This window comes from Artibeus jamaicensis, unplaced genomic scaffold, assembly GCF_021234435.1.
Source record: "Artibeus jamaicensis isolate MK-2021 breed Jamaican fruit bat unplaced genomic scaffold, CSHL_Jam_final contig_65, whole genome shotgun sequence".
NCBI lineage: Eukaryota > Metazoa > Chordata > Mammalia > Chiroptera > Phyllostomidae > Artibeus > Artibeus jamaicensis.
In genome coordinates, this window is record NW_026521913.1 from 1,225,801 (window position 1) to 1,247,323 (window position 21,523).

The 21,523-nt window shown below is 45.7% G+C and overlaps 1 protein-coding gene across 2 annotated transcripts in view; it reads right to left on the reverse strand.

Moving 5' to 3' along the window:
• The window catches only part of OVOL2 (ovo like zinc finger 2), a 31,806-nt gene extending 11,069 nt beyond the window's left edge, over positions 1-20,737 (reverse strand). The window contains exons 1-3 of one of the 2 annotated variants that reach the window (XM_037131050.2): positions 20,506-20,737; positions 18,094-18,320; positions 6,571-6,760 (exon numbers count right to left, since the gene is read on the reverse strand). In XM_037131050.2, coding sequence (XP_036986945.2) covers positions 6,571-6,760; positions 18,094-18,320; positions 20,506-20,599 — 511 coding nt within the window. In that variant the 5' untranslated portion in view covers positions 20,600-20,737. Of the gene's footprint in view, positions 1-6,570; positions 6,761-18,093; positions 18,321-18,984; positions 19,371-20,505 lie in introns of those variants that run through there. The other variant, XM_037131049.2, reaches the window with a different exon arrangement.
• Positions 20,738-21,523: the final 786 nt, after the last annotated feature.

The window sequence follows — 21,523 nt, forward strand, 5'->3', positions numbered from 1 at the left end:
ACATTTGCAAATCAGTAAATGTAATTCATCACATAAACAAAAGCAAAGACAAAAACCACATGATCATATCAATAGACGCGGAAAAAGCTTTCGATAAGGTACAACACCCATTTATGATAAAAACACTCAGCAAAGTGGGAATAGAGGGAACATTCCTCAATATAATAAAGGCCATTTATGAGAGACCTACAGCCAATATCATACTCAATGGGCAAAAACTAAAAGCTTTTCCACTAAGATCAGGAACAAGACAAGGATATCCACTTTCACCACTTCTATTCAATATAGTATTAGAAGTTTTGGCCACAGCGATCAGGCAGGAAAAGGAAATAAAAGGCATCCAAATAGGAAAAGAGGAAACAAAACTGTCACTGTTTGCAGATGACATAATAGTGTACATGGAAAATCCTAAAGACTCTACCCAAAAACTGCTCAAACTAATTAATGAATTTGGCAAAACAGCAGGATACAAAGTCAATATCCAGAAATCAAAGGCATTTTTGTATACCAACAATGAATCAGCAGAAGGAGAAATCAAGGAAAAAATCCCATTTGATATAGCAAAAAGAAAAATAAAATATCTGGGAATAAACCTAACCAAAGAGGTAAAAGACCTGTATGCAGAAAACTACACAGCACTGAAGAAAGAAATCAGGGAAGACACAAACAAATGGAAACATATACCGTGTTCATGGATTGGAAGAATTAACATCATCAAAATGTCCATACTACCCAAAGCAATATACAGATTCAATGCAATAGCTATTAAAGTACCAATGGCGTATTTCACAGACATAGAACAAACACTTCAAAAATTTATATGGAATCATAAATGAGCCCGAATAGCAGCTGCTCTTTTGAGAAAGAAGAACAAAGTAGGAGGGATCACAATACCTGATATCAAATTCTATTACAAAGCCACTGTAATCAAAACAGCCTGGTACTGGCATAAAAACAGGCACATAGACCAATGGAACAGAACGGAGAGCCCAGAAATCAACCCAACCCTCTACAGTCAATTAATATTCAACAAAGGGGGCAGTAACATAAAATGGAGTAAAGATAGCCTCTTCAGCAAATGGTGTTGGGAGAACTGGACAGCTACGTGCAAAAAAATGAAACTTGAGCACCGACTTACACCATACACCAAAATAAATTCAAGGTGGATAAAAGACTTAAATATAAGCCGTGACACCATTAAAGTCCTAGAGGAGAACATTGGCAAGAAAATCTCAGATATTCCACACAGCAACATTTTTACGGATATGTCCCCTAGAGCAAGGAAGATAAAGGAAAGCATAAACAAATGGGATCTCATCAAAATAAAAAGCTTCTGCATGGCTAAAGAAAACAGTATTAAATTAAAAAGACAACCAACTGTATAGGAAAACATATTTGCTAATGATACCTCAGACAAAGGTTTAATCTCCAAAATATACAAAGAACTTACACGACTCCACTCTAGGAAGACACCGAACCCAATTAAAAAATGGGAAAAGGACTTGAACAGACACTTCTCTAAAGAGGACATAAAGAAGATCCAGAGACACATGAAGAGATGCTCAATATCGTTAGCTATCAGAGAGATGCAAATTAAAACCACAATGAGATACCACTTTACACCAGTCAGGATGGCTATAATAGACAAAGCAACAAACAACAAATGTTGGAGAGGGTGTGGGGAAAAGGGGACCTTAGTTCACTGTTGGTGGGATTGCAGACTGGTACAACCATTATGGAAAACAGTATGGAATTTTCTCAGAAAAATAAAAATTGACCTGCCTTTTGACCCAGCAATTCCACTGCTAGGATTATACCCCAAGAATCCTAAAACACCAATTTCAAAGAACCTATGCACCACAATGTTCATAGCAGCACAATTTACAATATCCAAGAGCTGGAAGCAACCTAGGTGCCCATCAGTAAATGAATGGATCCAAAACCTATGGTACATATACACAATGGAATTCTATGCAGCAGAGAGAAAGAAGGAGCTACTACCTTTTGCAACAACATGGATGGAACTGGAAAGCATTATGCTGAGTGAAATAGGCCAGGCATTGAAGGACAAATACCATATGATCTCACCTTTGACAGGAAGCTAAAGAATAAAACAAACAAGCAAACAGAATAAAAACAAAGATACTGAAATAGAGAACAAGTGGGCAGCGACCAGAGGGGAGAGAGAAGGGAACTTAAGGGGAAAAAGGGGGAGGGATTTTGAGGAACAAGTATGAAAGACACAGAGATGAGGACTGTGGGGGGGGGGAATGGGAGGGAGGGGGGAGACCAGGCGGGGGGGTGGGGTGGGATGGGAGAAATAGATAAAAAAAAATGTACTTGAAAAGTAACTAAATAAAATTTAATTAAAAAAATATCTAGTAGCCTCATTAAAATAAGTAAAAAAAAAAAGTGAAATTAAGTTTAATGATAGATTTTGTCTAACCCAATATATTCAAGTATTACCATTTCAAAATGAAATTAACATTAAAATTATGATATTTTACATTATGTCTTCAAACCCTAGTGTCTGTTTTGTAGTTACAGCATGTCTCAATAGAACCAGCCATGTTGTGGCAGCTCAGCAACCACACATGGCCAATAGCTGCTGCCCTAGCCAGTGTGGCTACAGGTTTTCCGATTTGGTTTGAGAGTATGAGATAAACTATGTGAAGCCCTTTGGGAAAGCATCATATGGAAGGCATTTTTATTCACCAACTTCAATGATTTCAGCCCCTCCTATAAGTCACGAGAAGTATCATCTTTTAGTAGCAGGAGGTGGAGGAACCAGGAGTCGGGTGAGGGGCATGCATCCCCTTTCTTTTTTAAAAGACTTTATTAATTTATTTTTAGAGAAGGGAGAAAGAAAGGGAGAGGAACATCAATGTATGGCTGTTTCTCTCACATCCCTTACCAGGGACCTGGCCCACACCCCAGGCATGTGCCCTGATTGGGAATCAAACCTGCGACCATTTGTTTCACAGGCCAGTGCTCAATACACTGATCCACACCAGCCAGGGCCCAAGCCATCCCCTTTCTTGCTCACTCTGTGGGCAGAGGACATCTAGACACCACTGAATGAATACACATGCTCAGGCTCCTCTGCAACCTGCAGAACCCCAGGCTAGAGTGTGTAGTTTGTGCCAGGTCTGAATTTCCTCTTTTATCTCACCTTCTGGCAGAGCAAGCAAGCTTCTAGAAACTGAAATGGGGAAGGCTGGCGAGGCCCCAGTCTTAGGGATGAAGCTAAGGAAGACATTGGGAGGCAAAGGGGTAGAGAAGGGAATATAGAAGATAAAAGAACATGAACTTCAGAACCTGCCAGGCTGGTTCTCAGCTCCACCACCTCTGGCTGTTGAGCTACCTGAGCTTGTTCTCCTCATCTGTGAAGTGAGTGTAACAATAGCACCAACTCCTTAGGGTTGTTTTGGATAAGAGGATAAATGTTGAGGGCCTGGTATGAAGGAAACTGACCAATTGCGGCTTGCTGCCTTGTCAGGAAGCTGAGTAACCCTTTGTAGGGTCTTCATTCTCTGCCGAGCCATTTCCTTTACTTGCTAACCCTTTTTCCTGGGAAGACACTCACCCAAATCCCCTCAGCCCGCCCAACCCTCCATCCAAATCCTCTGAGCTTCCAGCCAGGTTATCTCAGGCAGCTCATTTAAGGCCAGTGGCTTCCAGAATCTCCTGCTTGAGGATGTTCTCAGGGGAACATAAAGCCTGCAAGGGCCTGGAGGTTGAGGACTGCCTATGACTCGAGGGTCCCAAAATGACCCTCCAAGGAAGGAAGGATAAGAGTCAACAGATCAATACTCTAGCTTTCCCACTCCTGGAGCAATTCTGTAATGCATTCTACATAGTTTTTCAGAGGAACTCCAGTGGGATTGAGCACCAGTTGCCCACAGTGGTAACCTGCTCATTAACTTACACTTACAGGCTGTATTCTCCTCACTGTGCCTCCTGGGACCATCTCCCAAATAAACTGCTTACATAGCTAACTCAGATCTAGAGTTCTTAACGACTATAGCTGTGACTCAACTTGCAAACTCTTCCTTGAGAGGCAATTAGTTTCTAATATTTCCTGGTTAATTCTTTATCAATGGAGAATTAACTCAGGCATTGATGAGGCAGCTCCATCAGTTGTTTACTCCAAATGCTGGTACCTTACCAACAGCCAGCAATGTTCCCTGAGCCCTCTTCACTTTATCTTAAAGGACCTTAAAGGATCTTAATGGGGGAAGTGACCCTATCTTAAAGGATCTTAATGGGGGAAGTGACTCTAGAACCTCCCAGGAGAAGAAATAGGGCATGCCCTCAAGGACATCCTCAGACAGAGATAAAAGACTGTGAACTCTCCAGGACAACCAATGACAAATGACTGCATGAGTGGTCCCCAATTCTCGCCAGCCCTTGGGTCAGTTCTCTATGAGCCTAGATTTGCATTCACTTGATGGATCCATTGAGAGCCTTGGGACCTGCCCTCACCTACAGGACCATCTACTTCCCCCTCGCTCCCAGAGGCCCCTCCCCCTCCCTGACACTCCCTAAGCATTCTCTTCGTCCCAAGCTAAGGCACAAGCCTGGCCACATAGAGGTAAACCTTCTACTGATTCACTGGTGCTAGGGGCCAAAAAGGAAGCCTTATACCCAGACTCACATTCTATCAGGTTCAAAACCAGGTGACAGCAATTTAGCTTGTTAGAAGTCATGATCTAGGTGCCTCTTAGAAGGAAGGAGATAGTGGTTTGAAGGGAGCACAAGGGAGGGGGCAGTAATTTCCAGGGTCTGGAAATACTCCCTTTTTTGGCCTGAGTGCTAGTTATATGGGTGTGTTCACTTTGTGAAAATTCCTACATTTGTTGAATTATGCACTTATAATTTGTACACTTTTCTGGATGCATGTTACATTTAAATAGAAAATTCCCTTCAGAAAAGTTTTTAAAAAGGAATAAAAAGAAAAGGAAACCTTTTAGTATGCCAGCCCACCCTCTAAGGTGGAGGATACTCTCCCCAGTCCAGGGAGGCAACATATGGCCAGTACTCTAAAAACAAAGAAGCATAAGGGCCATGAAAGAAACTTGAATTAGAGGATCTGAGAAAGGCCCTGTGGGCATCTAGAGGGAGCCATGGACATTTTCCCATTAAAATGCCAGGGGAAACCCTAACCCCTGAAAAGGCTTCAGGGATCAGGGGCACTACATACAGTAAATTCTATGAGGATGTAGACAGAGTGGGTAGCAACCAGAAGGAAGCTGAATGGGTTAGGGTGGGATAGCCTTAAATGATATGAAATGGAATAGGATGGGATGGAATTGGGCTGGGCTGCAACAGAATGGGGATTGAAAGACGGGACCTAGATACTGAGGGGCTTTACATGAAGCCCATCAAGACTAGGAGTTTGGATTTCTTCTTGCCTAGAGCTGGAGACTTTTTTTAGCAAGAAAGTGGCATCCTCAGAATTTTGCTCAAAGGATCACTCTGGCAAAGGTGTTGACCATGAATCTCAAGGAGAAGCTTGGAGGCCAGGTGTTTCTAAGATAAAATAAATGAGACTGTCATCAATCAGAAGAGCATGGAGAGAGCCCCACGAACACCCCCAGGATTCTGTGTAATGAGCTGGAAAGGTCCCACATTCACACTTCATGAGAAGGGAAACTGAGAAAGGCCTAAGGGGAGGAAGACAGCAGGCTCAAGCAGGAGGCTCAGACAGCTCTAAGTCAGTGTGCTCTTTCCTTCCTTCCTTCCTTCCTTCCTTCCTTCCTTCCTTCCTTCCTTCCTTCCTTCCTTCCTTCCTTCCTCCCTCCCTCCCTCCCTCCCTCCCTCCCTCCCTCTCTCCCTCTCTCTCTCTCTCTCTTTCTCTCTTTCTCTCTTTCTTTCTTTCTTTCTTTCTCTCTCTTCTCACAGGAACATGATGCTATTTGGAGACAGGCTTACTTCCCAAGAGAGGTGCATAAAAGCACAAAGCAGGACCACAGGAACTACATTCCTGAAGTCAGGCAGGACTGAGGGGGTCAGACTATGATATTTCACAGCATTGTATCACGCATCACAATTATCAGAACATCTCCAGCCAGTGACTTATTATTTTTTTAATTTATTTAATCTTTAGAAGGGAAGGAAAGGAGAGAAGGAGAGAAATATCAGTGTATGGTTGCTTCTGGTGCATCCCTTGCTGGGAACTGGCCTGCAACCCAGGAATGTGCCCCAACGGGGAATCGAACTGCGATCGTCTGGTTCGAAGGCCTGCACTCAATCCACTGAGCTACGCCAGCCAGGGCTTCAGCCAGTGACTTATCTTAAGCTATGCTAAAACTTGTATCATTATCCCCATGTTACAGGAACAAAAACAGGCTAAGAGAGGTGGCTTGCTTGGCCCAAGGTGACACAGCTGGAAGGTGGCACAGCCAGGAGGTAAACCCAGCTGGGCTGGCCCAAATGCCCCATCCTGTGGTCTTTCCAGAAATACAACATTGTTTCATGCTGTCAACATGGTTTTTTGGTGGGGAAAAAACAGGAGGAACTATTGGTCAGAAAAACAAAACTAAAATTAAGCACACAGCCCTTCCTCACCTGTATGTGTGCGGACGTGCCTCTTTAGGTCGAAGGTGTCATTGAAGCCCTTGCCGCAGAAGGTGCACAGGTGCCTCTTCACCTGGTTGTGGCACTTAAGGTGACGATTGAGCATACGCTGTAGGCGGAAGCCCTTGCCACACAGGTCACAGCTGTGAACTGCGGAGTCGCTGCATGTGCCTGTGGTGAACTGGGACAGAGAGAGAGGCTGTGAGGACCACAGTGCAGGGGAGCATATCCCAGGAGCTTACTCTGGGAATCCACCTCCCTAAGTCTGTAGGCTTGGCCTGGCTGGGGCCTTCTGCTCCTAAAAATTCCAAGCAGGTTTTGGCTTTGAGGGAAGATGGAACAACTGGCAGCTCCTCCCAACATTCATTCATCCTCCCTTTCTTCCTTAGAACAGACTTTGGATTTCTAGCAGGACACTCTGCCCCTAGCTAAACATCTTCATTTCCCAGGAAGGCATGGCTCTATGACTACCTGGTTGATGAAATGTATTCTCTAAGGGGAGAGGATGTTGCCTTCTCTCTCTTTACTCCTTTCTTGGACCACAAAAGGAAAGCCAGTGCTGAGGATGGAAGAGCAGAAAGAAAGGAAGAGTCTAGGTCCTGATGACATGAAACCTGTGGTAGAAGTCCCCAAAGGAAGCCACAATCAATTCCTTCCTCTCCTGAGCCTGCATCCTGCTACATCCTTCAAGAGATGGGTACTATTACCTCTCTCTGTGGACCAACAGGGATGCCGAAATAATGTGTCAGTTCCAGGTATTAAGAGACCATGCAGCTTGTACATGGTTTCCCTCTAGAAAGCCATGTACCTTGCTACAACTCTAAGACCACCAAGCTATGAGGAAGCCCAAGCAACCATGTGGAGAAAAAGGACTCATGGAGGAGCACAGAGGTGCCAGGTATGAATAAAGCCTCACTGGACCTTCCTGCCCAGCCATGGCTGCCACCAGCTGAGTGAGTGACCTCAAACAATGCCCCCTGGAATAAAGTTGACTAGCTCAGCCATGCCTCAATTGCTGATGCACAAAATCATGAACAAAAAAGAGATCATTTTGGGAAGTAACTTGGTGGGGATCTCACAGCTTCATTACCAGCAAAACCACAACCAAATTGCAGGCTCTGGGCTCTCACTCCAGTGTTCTCTCAGCCATGTTTGCCATCTCTAAGAAGGAAACTGAATCTATAATTATGTGGTAAAAAACACCAGATATAATATATTCATCAAAGGTTTCTGCCCTGGCCGGTGTGGCTCAGTGGATTGAGCACCAGCCTGAAGACCAGGGGTTGCCGGTTTGATTCCAGGTCATGGCACATGACCGGATTGCCAGTCATGACTGGTCCCCAGTTGGGGGTGTGTGGGAGGCAACCGATTGATTAAAAAAAAAAAGTTTTCCTAGTTACCAAATAAGATCCTTTAGAAGAATGATCCAACTGCTCTGCCAAAATTCTACTCATAAAAGAGCCTAAAAATGTATTTTCAAACTGACATTATTAGCATGAAGAATCAGACCTTTCTTGGCTTGAAATCTTCCTAGCCTCAAATACCTTTCTCCTTTCATCCACTCTGGGTGTTGCCCTCTGCTGAGACCCAGTTCATCCTTTCCCTTCCTGACACAACTTCTGTAACTACTGCAGCCCCTGCCTGCATTGTTCTCTGACCCACAAGACCAGTGCCTCTCAAACCCAGAGTGTACATGAATCCCCTGAGGGCCTTACTAAAATTCAGGTTCTGATTCAGAAGATCTGGTGGGGCCTACATATTGCATTTCTAACCAGCTCCACTCTTCAGACATGAGGCTGGAACACTGGCCCTCATGCAGTTCAGTACTTCATTCCACCTTATTCCAGAGGGTTTTATTACCCACAAATGTTTCCTCAGAGTTTATCAGTTATCTTCAACTAAGTTCCCCAAGTGAGCAAGTGTTTGTGCGCATTGCTGTCCCTCAAGCCCAGACTCAGGTCAGTGCACATTCAGAAAGTGTTGATGGAGAGTGGGTTCACAGGTGGCAAGATACAGAGATACAAAGAGACCTGAAGGATGCACAAAATTCCAGAATTAAAATTTCCAGTTAACCTCCTCTGTAACAGTTCTTCCTTATCTGCTCAGAGTTTAATTTGTCTCAGACAACTGCCTAGTGCCTGTGTAACAGTCCCTGTGCTCAGAGCTGTAGGGAGTACACTCACCAGGATGACTTGTCCCCAAGAAACTGCCAGTCTAATGGGAGAGCAGACCAGTCAACAGGACATTGACATCTGGGAAGCCTAGGTGCCATGTGGACCTTGAAGGGGCACCTACCCCTGACATGGGGCAAGAGGAGAGGTACCTCTAGAGGAAGTGAGCTCCTCAGCCAGGCAAAAATGAGGAGAAAGAGAGGAGGAATAACAAAGAATATTCCAGGAGAGGGTTGCAGGAAATAGGGGGACTGTATGTGTTTTCACATGGCTAGCCTGAGCCCCAGGAAAGCAGTTAATGAAGAGACCTATGGTAGCGGAGAAGGGTAGGGTCTTCCTTAGGGCTCTTTTTTGGGCGGAGGTAAGCTTGACTCTATTCAAAGGGAGTGGGGGAAGGTGTGGGGGGGACAGTGGAAGGAAGACAGGTACGGGGGTTGAGTATGATGACTCAGAAAGGTGGCTGTCCTAAGCTCCCAACTGCCTCACACCCTACCGCTGCCATGTGTTTCCCAGAGGGATAGGACCTGGCACTCAGCCTCAGGGAGACCCAGCTGTGCTCAGGCTTTTGTATTCCCATCACCCGGACAGGTCATGGTCTCCTCCTTGTTTGGGCAATCCTCACTCTGGTTCGGCCTCCCTTGAAGAGATGTGAAAAGACTAACGATGGCCCTAGTCTTGGCAAATGGAGTTTTTGAGCTTCTCAAGACCTAGGCTATACAGGGTAAAAGTCATTTGAGAGGGAGTGAATGGCTAATAGAATATAGACAAGTGACCCTGGTAAGTCTGATTAAAAACATGTAGAAAGCTATAATCATCTCCTGAAAGTCCTCTAGAATGTGCCTGAGGACTCACCAACTACAGTTCAAAACTGACTTCTTGTTTACTTTAATCCTTTTGGTAAATTCCTATTTTTAAAATGCTTAGCATGTAATATAGATACCTTCTAATATAGTGCAGGATGAAAAATATCAAATAACTGGTGTTATTTTGTTTGAAAAGAGTAAACTCTTGAAGGGCAGAAGGATGGGCAATTAGTGACAATTTAATCAAGTCCAGGGCCAGTGGATCTTCTGACAAAGATACAGAAAACTTTTTAACATGGGGAGAAAATGACAGTGAGGAGAGGGGATGGAGAATGAGAGCACCCCATTCCCCAGGGAGAGCTTTCCTCTACTTTACTTGGAGCCAAAATAGAAGTTCTTGGAATATGCCTCAGCAAAGGCAATTTTTCCATTTCTCCACCTTTATATACACCCTCATTACACAGCATGGAAAACTGAGCACAAAGTGGCTCATTTAGGGAATTCACCCAAAGTACATCCTCTGATTCGTGAAGTGCTACTTGTCACCTACACACATCTATGGCCAATCTAGTCACCACACATTAAATTATATTTGAAGCTTTAAGAGAGCCTTGTTGAAACAAGATTTAAGGCTAATTAAATGGTAAGAGATTATGGCTGATGAAGCCAGATTCTGACAGACTAGTTCACTTCTCAGAAAAGAAGGAATGGACCTGTGTAGAATAAATTCCTACGTGTGATATTTATCCCACAGAGTGAGACATGCTACTTGCCTTGAAATGTGGTCTATGATAGTGAAAGCCTGGAAATTACCTATATGTCTATCAATAGAAACTTATTTTTTTAATAGAACCATTTAATCAAAGCAGCTGGAAAAAAGAAAGGAGCTTCAATTGTCAGCCATGTGAGTGAGCTCTCTTGGATGTCCAGCCCAGTCAAAGCCCTCAGAAGAGTTCAGCTCCCACTGTCATTTGACTGCAACAGCAAGAGAAGCCCTAAGGAAGACCCATCCAGCAGAGATGAGTCATTCCGCAAAACTAGAAGACATAACGATATATTATTTTAAGGGACTAAATTTGGGGTTATTTGTGAAGCAGCAATAAGTTAAGTGGAATAGTAAGAGATTCATCACATCCTCTCCACAACCCCAGACCTGCCACATTTCTGAATGTTCTAACCCAACATGGGCTACATAACACGGAAGACACACCTGATGTCTGGAGTAACATCCTGTGAGCCAAAGGACCAGCAATCCCTCCAGGGCACATGTCTGCTCACTAGGCCATCTTTACCATGTTTACACAGGTTTATAGCTAACACTATACCTCTTAAAGTTTCAAAATAGGGTTAACTGATTGTACCTTGTTACTGTACTCTGCAAGTTATACCTTAGTCATTGTAATTAAAAAATGAGAGTGGAATGTTGAGACAGAAATGCTGAGGATCAAATGAAAACCTAGACCTGGTTAGTTGTGTGATGTCATGTAATATTCCCAGGCCATAATTTCCCACATGTAAAAATAACAAAATGGAATTAGATGACCTCTTCAGTAGAATAAGAAGCTAAGAGTAGAGTCTGTTTTCCAATTTCCTAAATTCAAATCTGGTTCTGCCTCTTACAGACTGTGGGATACAGGCAAGTTATTTAACCTTTCTAAACTTTAATCTCATCACCGGTAAAATGTAGACAATAGTGATTTGCCTCTTGGGGTTATTAAGGAATTAAATTTAAAAAGCTACTTAAAAAGAAGTGCTGCTGGATAAGTCCTAACTCTTACAGTTAGCCCACCTCCAAAATTCTGTGATCCTAACTAAAAGTCAATTAGTCAGAAACCCTTTGTTCATCCATTTGGCTTTTGAATTTGTCTCTCTCTGATGAAAGAAAAAGGAGATTAACCTTCAACGTGAACCACAAATCCCCAGTTCTTCATCTGAAGCTGAGGTCCAAAAAGCTCCAAAACTTGACATTCTCTCCCTTCTCCTTTGGCACTAAAATCTGACCCAAGCGGACATGGAGCTACAAACAGACATTATCCCATTTGGTATCAATATTCATGTGTTTTAATATGGAAATTATTCATGTGTTTAATTACAGGGTACTGCTCCAGACCTGCCAGGAGTGGTATTTACACATGCTACCTTCTGAAAAGCTTAATAGTCTCACCCTTAACAGAAATTAACACTTTGCAAAGGCTTATGAATGAAGTGAGAAAGCTACCATGGAGGGTGAGAGATGACAAGAGTATGGAGATTAACTTAGGGCAAGAAAAATGAAGACAGAGCAAGCAATTCTCCAACCCCACAGTGGCACTATCTTGCTTGCTGTCCTGTTTTCTACAGTATCTCAGCTTTCACACAAAGTTCCCCTCTAGTTTTTTAAAGCACAGGTTTCTGCAGCAGAAACAAACCGATCATTGTATCAGTGCTGCTGAAATCTACAGGAGCGTTTGGGGAGACAGGGACTTCTTTGCCTGGCCCTGTGACCAACTTCAAAGCTGGCTAAGGTCACTTACCTGTCAAACTTCTAAAGTAAAACTAAGAAAGCCTTTATTTTCTCTTGATGCTTCCACCAAACAAATTTGTTAATATTAACAGTCCTATTTTCTATAAGAGGATACTGTGACTCCAGGCTACCTTCCAATGGTCAAATGGACAAGATTTCCACTGACACATTTTATGCTGGAGTGCTCAAAACATATTTCCCCAATTCCTTTGCAGTAAAAATTCCCTTTCTGGTTCCATTTACCATTTTCTTAGGTTTTACCACCTCGCTATATGGCAACAGAGAACCTTCTCAAATGCAGAGATGACGGGAATATATCCTTGTAATACAGAAAAAACTGAGGCTCCAAGAGCTGTAAACTGTCCATGGCCATATGACTTACAGGCGTTCGCACTGAGATTTTGAATGCAGTTTGTCTGCCAAACTTGTGCCTACAGTTAAACTGCAGGGGAGAGGAAGGGAAGAACCCTGTTGTTGGCCTCATATAGTGAGAAACAGCTTCAAATTCCTTTATCTCAGACTGTCAATGCTAATGGCTAAAGTGTTAAAGATACCTCCCACAATGCAATACAATAACGTTAAAAGAATAAGAATCCTTAGTTTGGGCTTTGCCACTAACAAATGTGAGGAATTCAGCAAAACCTTCCTAGTATTTACTTTTCTCCCATTCAAAATAAGGGGACTGGGCCACATAAGCTTTAAAGGTCCCTGAGGTGAATCCTATGGATATTCACTCAGCCTCTATTCCTACTTCTCTGCTGAGTCTTCCCGTACTGCAGAGGCCACTACGGTAGAAAGTACATTTCCCAGACTCCTAGATGTAGCCCAGTAGTATTTGGATTCCACCAATTATATGAATTATCAGAAGATTTAAATTCGGATCTGGGTTACATGAATAGGGGCAGGCATGTGGCAATTGTTTTACACTCTGCATTAGCAGAAGCGTCATGCTGCATGAGCAAGCAGCCATAGAGGCAGAAGTTGCAGCTCCCTAGGTTACACATTTCTGCAGTGCAACTCAGCCTGGACTTTCTTCAGTCCATCTAGTGCCCTATAATTAACCATTCTATGCTTAAGCTAGCTACAGTGGATTCTGTTTTCTGTAACTAAACCCACACAGTCCCTTCTAACAATAAAAACCCACTTCACCTATATTCACATTAAAAACTGATGCAGTTAACACATATTGTTCTCCTATTCCTTTTCTTGCCTTTAAATGAAACTTTTTTTTGAGATCCATTTTAAGCATTTCCCCCAGATCTCCCTTTTCTTTTTGCTTCCTACTTTCCTCCAAATGTCATCACTTACAGCTATGAACTGTTGACTCCTTCTTCCCTGCCTGTCCTTCTATTCTGTGTTGACTTATGTCCCCCTATGAGTCAGGCACTGCTGTACCAGGTGCTGAAGATACAAGCCCAGTAGGGCTTTCTCCCTGCCTTTGGTGTTTTGAGATCAAGAGGAGTCAGGTCAGCCAGATGCATAGTTAAGGAGATGATCAGTGTGTTACAATGGAGGCAGGAAGAGGGGCGTCCAGTTCTGTCTTGGGAAATGGAAGACAATTAGGGATAGTGTTTATGTTCCCTTCCAAATAGCAAATGGATGGGTTTTTATAAAATACTTAAATCCATGATTCACAACAATATTTAAAAATAAACCAATTGGCCACCACTAGAAAATTCTGGTGATGCAACTGATTCTCCAGAAAACTGGTAAGTAAAGGGAATCTTATTTTACCTTTCCCAAATGAACTGTTTCACTTGGAAACAAAATAGTAGATAAAGGGAAGTATCTCCCTATAGAAGAATTTCAGCTAATAAATAAGGGGAAGAATTAACGTATTATACTATTCTGCAAACCTTAATAACCTAAAATATTTAGACCTTGAGTATCAATGGTTGCTACCATCACAGAGACAACCAAACATTAGGTACCTCCTAATGCAAATAGACACCTCCCACTGGGACAGATTTTAGCTAAAATTAACCTGATCAAGCATCTAGTTGTCCAACAGAACTTTCTGTGATGACAGAAATGTTCTAGTCTGCATTGTATAATACAGCAGACACTAATCACATATGGCTACTGAGCACTTGAAATATAGGTCATGTGACTAAGGAATTTAATTTTTAGTTTAATTTAACTTAAATTAAAGTAGTTACATGTGACTATGGCTACCATTTTGGATGGTGCAGCTGCAGATACAACTACCATTTAAAGAAAATCTAGGGGAGTAAAAAGTGTTAGACACCACAGTGATGCATTCTGCAAAATCCAGATTGCTGGAAACTGTGCAAAAACAAATTAGCCATCTCTTCAGCAATTAACTAAGAAAGAGAGGGAGAAAATAGATATAAATTAAAATACTTAAAAGATATATCAATCAATTACAATGTGTGGACATTATGTGGACCTGATTCAGTAAAGTGAAACAAAAAGTATGTATTTATGAGACAATTAGTAATGAGAACAGCATTGTTAATATAAATAGAATAATGTATTTTGGTCTTTATCTATTAGAGACACATTCTAAAATATTATGATGGCTGAAATTCATATCAAAATAGTACCAGGGGGCAGATGGGAGATAGATGGGCAGGACTGGCCATGGGTTCCTTGTTGTTGGAGCCAGGTAACAGGTACTCTGCCTTTGAAAATCATAATAAAAAATCATGGAGCAAGAAAAAGACTACTCCACATTCACACATCCATCACTACTGGAAAACTCAGCCTACGGAGCCAGGTAAAAGGCCAAGAATACTTTTGAAGGAATTCTAAACTCAATTCTTTTGAAGAATGCTTGGGAAAAACCAAAAGAAGAGAGAAAAGAATGGGATGGGGTAAGAAGACATTCACTTCCTGGTCCACACTTACACCTGGGACCCACCAGCCACCCTGAGCCAAGAATAAATAACATCAGTCAACTTAATGATTTAACTTCAGAGTTACTTTGTTTCTGATTAGCCCTGTAAGGACAGTGGTGATTGAAGTTGGAGGGGGGTGTCTCTACCCCACAGCTGGAGACCTGCAAGTGAGACCAGCATAAAAGGGACTTAAAGTGACCTAAAACTCTGGCGTGAACATTTTCCCAAAGGTACATCATCTCCCCACTGCAATATGTTTTATAAATTACAGAATCCTCAGTAGTAAAGAAACAATTTTGACAATGTTTAACAAATGTTAAACATTTTTTGCACCCATTATCTCATTTAATTTATGAAACATTTCTGAGAGGCTAATTCTATTATTTCTCCATTTTACACAACAGAAAACTGAGGATCAGAACAGGTCACAAATCCCTGGCCACAGCTGATAAGATACACCTAACTGAAGTTTTCCTCCTCAAAAAACCTTTCAGAGGCCCTCCCCCACCCCAAGGGAACTTCCACACTTCTTAGCTTTAGCTTCTTTACCATCCCACCCTGTACTAGTTACATTTTGAGCTTCTTCAGCGTTCTCTGATCCCAGCAGTTTCCCATTCTGCAGCCACCATAGCAGGGTCCTTTCCTTACTCAAGTTTTGGGCTGAGCATGCACCACCCTAAAGCCTGCTTCTCCCCATCTCCAGAGGCCTCAAATCCACACTTAAAAAACCTTACTCCACTCAGAATTTATCACATCTTTGCTTGTTCTTCTGCATTAGCATTCACATTCCCATCATAGAGTTAATAAGAAATATTTGAGTCTCCCCACCAAACCAAATCATTCTAGCTAGAGTTCCTGGATGCCTACACCTTCCACTCTTAACTCATTTATCCTCACAACTCTATAACTATCATTATTGCTCCCTTTTTAAAGACAAGGAAACTGAGGCCCAGAGGGATTAGCAATTTGCTCAAGGTTACACAGCTGAGAAGTGACCAAGCCAGAGCCTAGAGGCTTAACAATTACTGTCCAAAGATTCTGGAACACCAGGGTGGGAGCATTTTTATCTCCCAACTGCCTGGTAGACAGCAGGCACTCCATACTGTTAGACGGGATGTTGCTTCTCTCTGCAGGTCATACTTGCCCTTCCTCTGCACCTAATGGCCAACTGCAAAGTCGCTGAAAATAAGTCATTAAAATAATGCATCATCTATGGGCCTCATCCGTGAGAAGCTTTTCACATCTTCTGGTCAGAAAACCAATGCTTTACATAGAAATCGAGAGTTACGGAACATGGTAAATCATAAGCAATTTGGCCTGTCAATTGAAAATGGACAATATCACAATTAATAATTCTGGAGGCTCAAAGCATCTTAAAGCCAAGATGTCTCCTATTTGTGGGTAGAAGCTGAGAGGGAGAGGGAACCTGACTGTCCTCCTCAGTAAATTGTGTTAACAGTTGAGGGGCAAACTCTAAGGTCCACCTCCATCCCTGGGAAAACACATAGGCAGGAATCAATGAAATAAAATCAATTTATTCATTCCCTTAAGTCAGGGATCCAATGGCGTTGTTTGCCTCGGGTAGCAAAGAAAGCTCTCTGATTTTTTACCACTTTCTCTAGAGGGTAATCTGGGCATCCAAGGACAAACTGTCTACAATCCATTCCAGAACAACGTGGCAATTGTCCTTCCATCTTGGTGATAAATATGCAAGCAGGACACTAGAATTTCCTGGAGGGTAGAGCTACTAGCCTCAGGCAAACTGAGCCCTCCTACTTAACCCCAGCTGGTCCACAAAAGCCTCAGGCTAGCTGACTTTGAATCTCAGCAGAACCGTTAACACTGAGTAGCATGCCTTAGCTAGCAACGTCCTCTAAAGATGTCTTCCCTAAGGATTCCGGCTCAGGCCTCTAGCCTCAATTCATAAGCAAATGCACCCCAGCCCACCTCCAGCCAAGCCCTAGGTGCAAGGAATCAGAACTATGCATAGGGTCTCTCCCAGGAAAAGTAACGGAGACTTTCCTAAAACACAGCAAACACTAGGTGTCTTCCCCAGCTCCACCCACCCACCCCTACCCCACCCCCAGCCAAGCCCTGGGAGCCAGGAGTTACGCGTAGGGGAGAGTCGGCCACTCTCGGGGAAAAGCAGCGGAAGCTTCCCAATCCATAGCAAACGCTAGGGCTCCTCCTCTTGGTCCTCCTCCCGCCCCTCCCGCAATCCCGGGCAGTGGGACTGCCGGAACGCCCAGGAATTATCACCTACACTGAGGGCCTAGAGCCTGCAGAGGGTCCCATTCTGGCCCACCCGGCAAGGAACTGGGTTTATATGATTCTTAAAACACCACTCCCTGACTGCATCTGGCTGTGCGTGGAACGGGATTCCTTAACCTAGCGGGTAGCGGATACCTTCGAGCCGGCAATCAAGGAAACGCAGATGGGCGTCCAGATAAGATATCACCTACAATTTTAGAAGACTGGGGGGTGGGCGGGTGCGACAGGGGGAGACCGAAGCGTGAAGACAGAAGGGAACAAACTCTCCAACCCACTGGGCTCGGGCCTGAGGCAGTTCGCAGTTGAACTCGTTTATTCATCATTTTAATTCAAGAAAATGTGAGACAGAACAAATTTAAAGTGCCCAGCATAGACCTCTTTTCTAACAGGCACTTACTCCATACTTGGCACTGGGATTCACTGTCATCGTGAGAGGTCCACTGTGTGCCCAACGGCCACCACTGTCTCCAAAACGCAAGAAAGGGTATGATATTCAGAATTCACGTAGCGCTAGACACTGCGCCTCAGCGGGTGGAGTTCCGGTGTCTGGGTCCCTCCTTTCCAACCACTGGAACCCCGAAGGCCTGGGTATTCCTTGGGCCTTGCACACTGAATGGGAGGAACTGTTGCCTGAGCCTTTCAGGTAGTTTCACAGGCCACCAGGCACACTATGACCGCTGGGGAAGCTGGCCTGGGGGGCCTGGCGGCGCAGGCGTCTGGCTCCCTATCTGCTGGAGGGCGCGCGGAGGCGCCCTGGCCACCGCCCAGGGGCAGGTGCAGGAACCGCGGGTGCGTTGAGTGCCCCTGTGCCGGTGTGAGCCGGCGCGTCAGGGAAGGGCGCAGGCCCCGAGAGTCCGACGCCAGGGTGTGGTGCAGGTGGTGTGGTGGCAGAGTCGGCACCGTACCTTGATTTTCGACCTGGCGACGGGGCGCTGCTTTGCTGCCAGGTGTCCACCGGGGCCCTCCGTGTCTCCAGGCGCCAGGATTTCGCACTCGGGGGTGCGAGGGGAAGAGTTGCTTTCGGTGCCTCCGGACTCCCCCGCGGTGCTGCTGCTGCTGCCCCCGCCGCCGCTGCTGCCTCCGTCGCTGCGGCAGTCCTCGGGGGGGTCGCAGGACAGACGGCCCAAGCCCACTGCGAGGGAGGGGCAGAGACCGAACACACATTCAGCCGGCGTCAGGCCCCGGCGCCCTAGGTAGTTTGACCTTCGGGCGGGGCCGCCGCCGCGGCGGCAGCCCTGCCCCGGACCTGGGCTTCAAGCCAAGTGGGCAACGCCGAGGGGTACGGGAATGAGCCCCCGGCTCGGCCTCCCGAGTGAGCTCGGGGTTCTGGGGGCCGATCCTCAGTCCCAGTCCTCGAGCCCACGAGGAACTGAGGGAGTCCCCCTCACCAAGTTTCCTCTCCCTGGGTTGGGGGTGGAGGGGTCTGGCAGCTACCCATCCAGCCCCAGAGGGGCACACGGATCCTCGTGCAACCCCATGACGACGTGGACTGGGGGCAGCCCCTACTGGCCTTCAACCCCACCCCCCTCCTCCGCCTCCGGGGCCCAGGTTGCAGCCAACGGTCCAGCGGCCGGGCAATTAGAGACTCCCACTAGGGGGAAAGGGGAGCGCGATGCCCTGGGGTTCCCAGCCTCTCGCTCTCGGTCTTCCCGCACCTCGAAGACGCCCTACTACCCACTGGAAGAGAAGCAGGGGTTGGGGAGTCCAGCCCCAGCCAGTGAGCAGCGGGGACCCGGTCACCTCTGTTCTCACGCCAAGAGCCCCGCGCCCAGGCCCTGCCCCCGCGCCGTGCTCACCTGGGATGTAGGTGTCTGCCCTTTCCTCGTCCGGGAGCTCATCCCAGTTGCGGACCGAGACCCCCGGGCTCCTCCTCTTTACCAGGAAGACTTTGGGCATGGTGGGGCCCCCTCCCCGAACTGCGGCCCCCTCTTCCCGGCTGCTCCCCGCTATGGGCGGCGGCGATGGCTGGGTCCCCGGCTTCTGGCGGCCAGAGCCCACCTTCCCGCCCAGCTGGCTTCTCCCTCCGCCCCCCGCCGCAGCGCGGCCCCGGCCTCTCTCGCGCACTTCGGGCGACTCCCAGCTTCCACGCTCGGCGACACCAATGCCTTAAACCGTGGGTGAGACCACACCGAGGAAAAAGTTTCATAAGGTGGAATAGAAAAGGCACCAGGAAACTTGGGAGTGAGCATGCGCCCTGCAACATAACGGTGTCAACAAGCTCGCTACCTGTCCGACCGGTTCCGGCGGCCGCGGCAGCTTGTTCCAGCCCTTCCTTAGGCATGAATGTTTGCAAAAGAATTTAACGTCTGGTTCTCTCCCCCCCCCCTTTTTTTAAAAAAAAGGGAAGGACGTTTTTAGATCAACCCCAAGTACCATTCCCCATCGCAAATGCCTCGAGCGCGATGTCTCAGGTAAATCCCAGGTGGGTTTCCCATCCCTCCTGAGAGCAGGGGCCTCTTGGGAATGCCCTCCCCCACCGCCCCCCGAGAGTTTTTTGTCTCTGACAAGCAAGCCAGAAAATGGCTCAGTTCCTCTGGACCTTGTGGCTCGTTCCCGGGGCTTGTTGAAATCTTGGCGGGCGGAAGGGAGAGGGTGTGGGGAGAGGCCCCAGGGCTGTGATCTGGTAAAGGGGAATTTGGGGGGTTTAAGCACCCATCAACTACAATAGTCGCCCCAAACAAACACAGTAATACTAAGCTAAAAAAATTCAGCATCTTTAGAACACATTATTTCGTGTCATACAATGAAAGAAAAACAAGTCGGCTTGTTCCACCAAAGCAGCTTCCACTCCAAGACCTTGCACTCCGACAGCACCATCAACACACATTTTAGCACAATGGAAATAAAAGTCAAGTGCATATTATGCAAATGCAGCTTGGAAATTAATTCTTTTCCTCGCACACTGCATGATAGCCTCCTCTAACTGTGTGCTCCCCAAATTCTGAGGCTGGGAAATACATTTTCAGGAAGCCAATAAAGATGGCTACATCCCCTAACTGCCCCAACTGCGAAGGTGGCTGGAGAGTTTGTATTTATTTTTCGATGTCGGATTTTCCTATCTACCTTTATACCTGGCGGGGGGAGGGGGAGACGAAAAACACCAAGTTTCTAGGAGCAGTCAGCCCGCGTTGGGGAATTCGCTACCCTCCCACGGCCCCTGCTTCTGTGCGCCCGAGGAAGCACAGCATTGCCTCCACCGTTGCGGTCTGCGCACCCCTCCAGGCGGTGGTCAGATGAGTGCCAGCTCCAGGGACGACTGAGGTGCGTCTGCCCAGGGGGTTCCTGGCGCCCTCAGCTCGCCCACCCGCCAGACTCACCTGTCTGTAACCTGAGCCGCTGCGCGCCCAGCCCACAGACCTGGGGGATGTACACAACGGTTTCTCCGTCCTCTTCCGTCCTGGAATGGCCCATAGGGACACAGCCGCCCGGTAACGGATTTCTTGGCTCCCCAGGCGTGCTACCGGTGAATGTAGAAGGGGCGCAGCTCTCTCGAGACTGCGGAGGCCGCGGACACGCGTTGCCTCCGGGTCTGCCCTCAAGGGGTCGCCGTCTCTGGGCTGAACCCTGTCTGGACTCCAGATTTTCTCAGAGAACAACCAAGAATGAAAGACTTTGATCTGGGTAGCCGGAGCCGGGCCGGGGTGGGGTGGGGGAGCGGAAGGGTGGGGAAGGAAGACATTTGTACTGCAGCACAAGGAAACGAGGCTTCTTTCTAATCTATGCGACTGATGGCGCATCTTCAGGGAGACGCCGAGAAGGTACTTTTATCTGCCAAAAAGCTGGAGACTTGCTAGAAAGGAGGCCAATTGAATGAAAGTAAAAATAAAGCAAACTACAAAATCAGAATTATCACTTATCTCATAAAAATCTTTAAAATTTCATTCACTTTGTTCAAAATTCTTTATTTTACAGACTCATCGACTCCATTACACAGAATTTGTTTTCTTTTACTGAATTTCAAAGTGATGAGTGACAGAATCACTTTGTCCGTTATTTGAAAAGATTATAGAGTACTGAGATATAAAGCTAGACACTTAAAAAATGCAATGTTTAGGGAATTGAGGGTGAAAAATTGATAACTACACTTTTATTCAACAATTCTTGGATGCGCACCAATTATGTTATTTGTTGTGTTTTTTTAACAAAAGGAATTCGAATGTGATATTTTTCTGTTTCTTGATCAAGCTTGATAAAAGTTTATCAATATTATTAACATTTGCAAAGAACCTGTTTTGCCTTTGATGACTTTTCTCTGTAAAGTTAGTTTTTTAAGTATATTGAGAGAAGTTCATAGAACACCCTCTAAAAGTGGGATAAGTGGGTTAGGAAATGAAC